Below are 8,234 nucleotides of genomic sequence, written 5' to 3'. Positions count from 1 at the left end.
GTGTATAGTATAGACCACTGTATACCACAGTATATATGGTACACTGTATACTGTATATAGTATACACTGTATAAAAGAATACTATGTATATCATAGCATATATGGTACACGATATACTGTATATAGTATATGCTGTATCAAAGTATACTGTATACCACAGTGCATACATTATATTACACACTGGGTACAGTATATGCTGTATAAAAGGATACTGTATACAACAGTACATGCTGCATACTATATACACACACAGACATATATATATACAGATGCATAGGTATATATATGATCGTAGATATGATTATATATGTGGTACGCAGGACAAAGAAATTTTACCACATAACTGAGTACACACTAACTGCTGTGCTCCTATTAGTGAGATGATAAAATATAAAAAATTATAGGTCTTAATACTATGAGCCTTCTTATTTATGTGTTCATTTATAAACATTTATATACTTTAAAATAATCTGCTTTTAATTCATTTTTATATTCTTATATGTTTTCGAAAAATGTTGGATTTAATATAGCACCTCATGTTTTTTTATTTGAGTCTTCTGAAATACATTGTTGGAAAATTCCTGTTTAACTGGAATCTGTCATGGAGAAACTTGTCATCGAGTTTTATTGTTCTAAAAGCAATGAAAGGGAGCGAGGATTCCCACTATGTTTGCATTGATCTGATTTCACGGAATTGGGTCTTTTAGTTGTACTGACCTTTTACTGAAGAGAGGGCATCTAGGAAAGAGAGTGTCTTTTCATGTAGGATATTTGTCGATTTTTTTAATGGAATTCGGTGTACATTTGAAAGGTAAGGAAACACATTTATTTTGTTCTCAGAGAATAGAGGATTTTGAAAATCCGGTAAGTATGCTTTAGCCCGATACAATCTATCAAAGTTCTGGGAGATGCACAGTCAGAAGCCTTAAACCAAGATAAACTCACGGCGCTTATGAAGGCTCATCATTTCCCCTTGTCAAACGCCCCAAAGACAGTAAGATCTCTACGTGGGATACCACTGCCTTGTTGTTTAGACTTCGCTTCAGCACATGGCGTGTTCTAATTCCCATGAGTAAAATTCAAGATGATAAGGATTAAGGAGAGAATGAAACAGACACACCTTCTTTCTCTAGTAAAAACCTCAACACCTATCCATACTCCTCGTCACCTACACATACATTTTCACCTGTCATATTTCATTTGCGATATCATCTTAGAAGTGGAGGGTTAAATGCGTCTCCAAGGTCTTGTGGTTCACCTTATTTGTGAGAGATGGGTAACATGATCCCTTTAAAAATACCAGTGAACCCTCTGATATGCTCCTTTGGATGGTATAAGGTTTTCCTTACCCCTAAAACAATGTCGTGGTTGACCATTTGTCCCTAGACCTCTAAGAAGAAAACTACCCCCTGCACCAAGAAGTATGTGTTCAGTCCATCCTATACAACCGGTAGAGATGTTCCTTCACTGAGCTTAAAATACTTTGGGGCAATAAACGTCACTTTTAAAACCAGGCTTTGACTGCAACTCTATCTAACCCATCTTTCCTGTCTGTTTCCTGATTTTTGCAAAGACTGAGAAAAAGTTGAAATATAAATCACAAGATATGAGCAAAATCAAAAGTAGAGATGGAATCTGAAAACCAATGAAAAATACGTCATCCCACCCACTCGACCTATACAACTGTATTTCGACATACTGGAATATATGTTGCTCTTCTTACACAATACATATTGGCTTATCGGCCAACAGCCTTCCCATCTCTGAATTCCAAGAGCCTCCGAGGCCTTCCATACAGAATGGTGAAGGTACTGTTCACAGCCATATCTTCTGTAGAGACCCTAATTCTACCCATTTTATCCACCTCTCCTCACACAGGACCCAAACTGCACTGGTCCTTGATCAATGGGCACCTGATTTCTACTGAGTGGCCAGGACCAACGCCTTCCCACCTATTCCCAAAGAGGTTGGATGTGACAAAGAGTTGAAATCTGCGTAATCATTTGTAAACCTTGGGATTAGTTTTAATTTTTCCCAGACATAACTTCTCATTTATCAAAACTCTCCAAGCAGCCTTATTTCTAGCCTAATACTTAATGTCCTGGCTTCACTGTCCTTTCCCAGCGCTGTTTTGGGTTAGTCTTCTCACCTGGATTATTGAAACAGTCTCCTAGCAACGTCCTTCCATCCTTCTATCCTTCCTTCCTTCCTTCCATGCCTACCACACACACCATCCCCACATTATGTTTTCTCTGCTTAACAACAACAACAAAAAATTTAATATGACAACAAAAAAAATAATATGAATGATTACACAGCTTACACAGATTTACACAGATATATCTACACTTAAGCCTACGTGTAAGGTCAGAACCGTTAGCTTTGGTCAAATAAAAAGAAGCCCCAGTGTTCACCTCATCTCAGCAAACGTACGAATAGTCAGGATCATTGGGGCGCTGTTTACGAGGGGCAGCAGATGTGACGTTCCACCCAGCGATCACGGCAAAGCATGTTCTGACACAACATAATCCTTTCTTCTCAGCCACGTGTTGTGATTAGACGTACGATAGGATATTCTTATAACCAAACTCCTGTCTCTGTACTGCTTACAGGGAGCAGTGAATGGTACTCAAGTGTATTCCATCATATTCTGTGGGGCACTGCCTGAGTATGGGTTCTGGAGAACAGGGTTAAGCATCTCACCTCACCCTGTGACATCAGGGATGGTTTATCCTATGCTCTTCCCTTGCTGGCATCAAATAAGGTATGAGACCCTTAATGACATGAGAGATGGTTTAATCCCATGCTGTTCCATTACTGGCACCATACTACCTCATCCTCCTCAGCTGGACCACTTTGGCAGCCCCCTAGGGACAAAGAAATCCTCCACCACACAGGGCTGATCATGCCACTACCCTATTTAAAATCAATCAAGGAATAACTAGCACCACCTTATAAGCCATATCATCCATTGGCGAACACCTAAATCACTAGACTTTGCTCAATCCCCCATTTTCTGTTAAACCATAAGCTACTGAAATGTGATCCTCCTGACTTACGTTTGAAATTGCACACTGCATTGCAGGTTAGAGGAGGTTCTGAGTAATTTCCTTAAAAGATGATTTGAGGGTTTCCCTGGTGGCGCAGTGGTTAAGAATCCGCCTGCCAATGCAGGGGACACGGGTTCGAGCCCTGGTCCGGGAAGATCCCACATGCCACGGAGCAACTAAACCCGTGTGCCACAACTACTGAGCCTGCGCTCTAGAACCCGCGAGCCACAACTACTGAGGCCACGTGCCACAATTACCAAAGCCCATGCGCCTAGAGCCCGTGCTCTGCAACAAGAGAAGCCACCGCAATGAGAAGCCCGTGCACTGCAACGAAGAGTAGCCCCTGCTCGCCGCAACTAGAGAAAGCCTGCGTGGAGCAACAAAGACCCAACGCGGCCAAAAATAAATAAAATTAATTTAAAAAAAAAAGAAAGATGATCTGAGTCATTCCAACGACCTTTCCAATGTGTTGTGAAAACTCATTGCATTAATATCCCCAAGTATGATTTCAGCTATGCTCCACATGGACCACAGAAATAAAAATAGCTCCTGCTTGGATAAAATCCAGATTTTTCAGACTGACATCCGAGGCCATCCATTAGCGATATACTGTTCCCACAGTGAGATCTCTACCTGGACTCTGGTCAGATGACGGCTATTCCTCCAAGCCAAGTCCTTATTCCTTCCCCATCTGCTACTTTAGCATCTTTATGAAATCCAAAAGTATCCTAAACAAGCACCACTAGTGGCCACAGGAGTATACTGGGCCAGGGATTAAGCCCAAGCTATCTGACATCTCCACCGCTGTGTTCCCCAAATGAGGGGCGTGAACCATAGGCAGGAAGCGAAGTGATTTTAGGAATGTAGAGTTATGAAATTAAAAAGCACTCAACATCTTAAAAACCATTTTAAAGAACACTCAACATTTTCAATCCTCACTTAGTCGTTGACAGGTCCTGGTGACCTATAGGTTTGGTGCTAGCATTTCTCTACCATCTCATGACATTAATTTCCTTTAATTTTTCTTTGTTTTTTTTTTTTTTTTTAAAAACAACAAGAGAAAATGCATCTCAGAGCCTTTGGCAGGCAAGCACAGCTAATGAGAATTTAATGGCTTTATTTGGATTTTGTAGTTTTCTTTAATGGTTCAGTTAAATTGATGATGAATGATCCTAGATTTCCATTTAAGAAAATCATATAAAGTTTATTCCCAAAACACGTGAGAGAAGAAGAAAGTAGGCGGCTTTAACAAAAGTAAGTCATGATCTGTGTTTAGATGTTATGGAATTAATGATGGGTTTGGATGGTGATGTAGTCGATAGGCATGGCCATGGTGTGGGAAACGCTCCTGTGAGTTTTTTTGCTTCAAAAGAAGGCAACACTTTGCAAGGGCAGGCATTACCTATCTGAGTTCTATGACACAGTTGGGCATTGGTCCTGCCTTTAAAAGGGGTTATGCATTGAACTGTTTCCCTCTCAAATTAAGATACGCTGAAGTCCTAACACCCAGGACCTCACAGTGTGATCTTATTGGAAATAGGGTCATTGCAGATGTAGTCAGTCAAGTTAAGATGAGGTTATAGTGGGAATTCCCTGGTGGTCCAGTGCTTAGGGCTCTGCGCTTCCACTGCAGGGGGCACTGGTTCGATCCCTGGCTGGGGAACTAAGATCCCGCAAGCCGTGCGGCCCGGCCAAAAAATAAAAATTAAAAAAAAAAGATGAGGTCATACTGGAGCAGGATGGACTCTTAAACCAATATGATTGGTGCCCTTATAAGAAGATGGTCAAAATAAAAAAGAACAAAATAATGCCATTTGCAGCAACATGGATGCAACTAGAGATTATCATACTAGGTAGAATAAGTCAGAAAGAGAAAGACAAATACCATATGATATCACTTATGTGTGGAATCTAAAATATGACACAAATGAACTTACCTACGAAACAGAAACAGAGTCACAGACAGAGAGAACAGACCTGTAGTTGCCAAGGGGGAGGGGAGTGGGGGAGGGATGGATTGGGAGTTTGGGATTAGCAGATGCAAACTACTATACATAGAATGGATAAACAATAAGGACCTACTGTACAGCACAGGGAGCTATACTCAATATCCTGTGATAAACCATTATGGAAAAGAATATGAAAAAGAATGTATATGTGTCTATAACTGAATCACTTCACTGTAGAGCAGAAATTAACACAAGATTGTAAATAAACTATACTTCAATAAAGATAAAAAAGAAGAAGATGGCCATATAAAGACAGACGTGCTGGGAGAGTGCCACGGTATGACAGACACAGAGCTTGGAGAGATGCAGCTACAAGTCAGGCAACACCAAACATTGCCAGCAAAGCACCAGGAGCTAAGAAGCAGCATGGAAACATTCCCCTATGGGTGTCAGAGAGAACTCAGCCCTGCGGACACCTGCATTGTGGACTTCTAGCCTCCAGAACTGTGAAATACACTTCTGTTGTTTTAAGCTACATCATTTTTGGTACTTTGTTGCAGGAATCTTTGGTACTTTGTACTAGGAATCTAATAAACAGGGGTTACTTAAAAATACTTGCTGACTTGACCTCAATCACCGCCTTGTCGAAAAAAGAACCTTTTGGGGACAGGCAAGCATCTCTCCCCTGCACGGTTGTACCGTCTCCGTTTCCCACTGTTTTTCTTAGGTCAAACTTGTAAGATGGGACAGTCCAAAGTGGGTATCGGTACAACATGTTTCCCACTCAAGAAATGTGCCACACTTTTCCTAAGACTGCAAAACCATGAAACCACTTCCCACCAGAGTATTTGGAATCATTGTAAAGAATGATACCTGCTGACCCCCTACACATCCCCGGCATCCCCACTTCCTCTCATGAGAGCTACATGAGGCTCAGGCACTGCAGGGCTGCTGCAGTATGGGGCCTAATTCCACCCCCCAGCGGCCCACAGGAAGATTCTCCATCCCCCAGAGCCGGGAGGACCTTCACTGTAAATTCGGTACGAGAAGCTCAAGGTTAATGACAGAAGCGCAGGCAGGTAGAACAGAATGATACCTCATTAATTTCCGCAATTAGGTTATTCGACAAGAGCAAATGAAAAGATGCTCTGATATTTGTAGCTCCTTAAGATGCTGGGGAGTCTTTTCTTTCGTTATTTGCAGAGAATCTGCTCAGTGGAATATGGGTGGACCCTGTTGTATATGTAACGCTTGTATACTTCCTACTTTATTTAGCCAATGAGATTTCTATATGTGTCTATAGATAGATATACAGCTAAATATACACACGTATGAAATTTATATTAATGAAATAAACACGTGTAAATATTTATATATAAACAAAATAAATATATTTTGTGTGCATATGTATATATAGAAAATAAATCTCACAACAATGGAGAAATCCTATGCATGTACATAGACACATATGCATATATATATCTTACATACACACACATACGGGATTTCTCTACAGTTATGAGATTAGGAGTTATTACATGTGCATATACATATATAATATATATATTATATACACATACAGTATTTCTATATATTTATTATGAGATTTATTTCATTCCTTGGCTATGCATTCCATGTGGCACATGTATTTTGATAACCCTATTATTTACCAAACAAGACAAGGTCCTACCTAGATTTGAAACTCCAGGATCAGTTTCCCATAGAATAGCCAAATATATCTAAGTCTGACCCCAGTAGCAAGTGTAGAATTTTCAATATGCATCTAGCACCTTAGCGAAAATCTGACTTGATAGAAAACAATTCAGGGGTAAAGAAGAAATGAGGTCTCCCTAGATGTTGGGGGGAAAAATGACTGCTTTTGTTACTGTGTGTGGATGCCTGCACACCGCAGTCTAGCCACTCGTGGAAACCACACTTACATGGAGGAACCAGACAAACAATCCCCTGATGGGGAGAAGAACATACCCGGTTTTGGCGAAGTTTGTCCAGTACGTCATGACCACCGCGCTGAGCATGACATCATTCTTGGAGAAGTTGCAGCTGAAGAGCTCGGTAGGGCCAATCATGGGGATCCCGAAGACATAGGGGACTTCGTCGCCATGGGCTGAGTCCGCCCAGCTGGGCTTCATCTCGCTTTGGCAGTGGTGGTAGAAGGCGTAGAAGTAGGTGGGTGAGCCGTACTGTGCGTGCAGGTCCGCGGTGGCCACGGCGGGGGCCACCCACTGGTGGTCAGTGAACAGAGCCACCAAGGTTTTCCGCCGTGTTTCGGGGTTCTCCTTATCTGCCCAGTCCGTGTACATGAACTTGATGGTCTCCCGCAAGGTGTCCTTCCCCTCCGGGTAGCCGTAAAGGTTGTCCACGAAGTTGGACACCAAGAAGTCAAAATCGTTGGGCGTCACACCATCCTCGTTATCCACGACGCCGTCCACGAACTTCAGCCCCTCCCCCTGGTTGACCCCGAGCATGATGTCATAGTTAAGGAATTCCCCCTGCTCCATCAGGATCTGAGGGTCGTCGGGGATGACATCCCCGTCAATGACGGGCCCGAAGGAGATGTGGTACGTGGCCGGGGTGATGGTCTGCTGAATGAGCTCTTTGTAGTTCTTATTCCGAAGGCATTCCACCATATCCGTGGTATCCAGCATGTTGCAGCCGACTTTATCTGCCAATATCCGAGTGTACTTGGCAGGCTGGTAGTTCACGGCCCAGCTGGACAGGGCGGTCCCGCTCTGGATGATGGCCTTCTGGAAGAGACCTGCAGGTGCAAAATTGTGGACATGCAAATGAAAACCCGCAAGACAGAAAAGCAGCTTTTACTCAGCAAAGAAGGCTCTGATTGTCTCTCGGGCATGTGAATTTCTGGATACTGCAGCATTCAGCGCATTCGGCATCTCTTTCTCTCATTTCTATCTCGTCTTCCCCCTCCCCCACCTGCTGGACAGTGGTCTTATAGGATGCTCTCAGACACACACACACACACACACACACACACACACAGAGTTTAGAAAACGAAACTGCGTTTACACTTTAGCTGCAGTGCTAAAAACATACAACCTCTTTCTCCTTCCCCAATTTTGTGTAATATTAGTGTCTCCATCCCCAGAATTCGTAAATAAAGAGTCTCAGAGTAATCACAACCCCCCAGCCTCTAAAAATATGCTTTGTGGCCATAAGAGGTCAAAGGCTGTTTTCTCTTACTGGCAAAACCAGGTAC

General features: G+C 42.4%; 1 protein-coding gene across 2 annotated transcripts in view; it reads right to left on the bottom strand.

Moving 5' to 3' along the window:
• Nucleotides 1-8,234, bottom strand: part of NLGN4X (neuroligin 4 X-linked) — a 291,389-nt gene that overhangs the window by 5,577 nt on the left and 277,578 nt on the right. For both annotated transcript variants that reach the window (XM_029241236.1, XM_029241237.1), the window contains one exon: nucleotides 6,986-7,775. In XM_029241236.1, coding sequence (XP_029097069.1) covers nucleotides 6,986-7,775 — 790 coding nt within the window. The remainder of the gene's footprint in view (nucleotides 1-6,985; nucleotides 7,776-8,234) is intronic.

This window comes from Monodon monoceros, unplaced genomic scaffold (assembly GCF_005190385.1).
Source record: "Monodon monoceros isolate NGI ecotype Baffin Bay Population unplaced genomic scaffold, NGI_Narwhal_1 Super_Scaffold_22, whole genome shotgun sequence".
Lineage (NCBI taxonomy): Eukaryota > Metazoa > Chordata > Mammalia > Artiodactyla > Monodontidae > Monodon > Monodon monoceros.
Note: the sequence above shows the minus strand (reverse complement) of the source record. Positions and strands in the feature narration are given on the sequence as shown.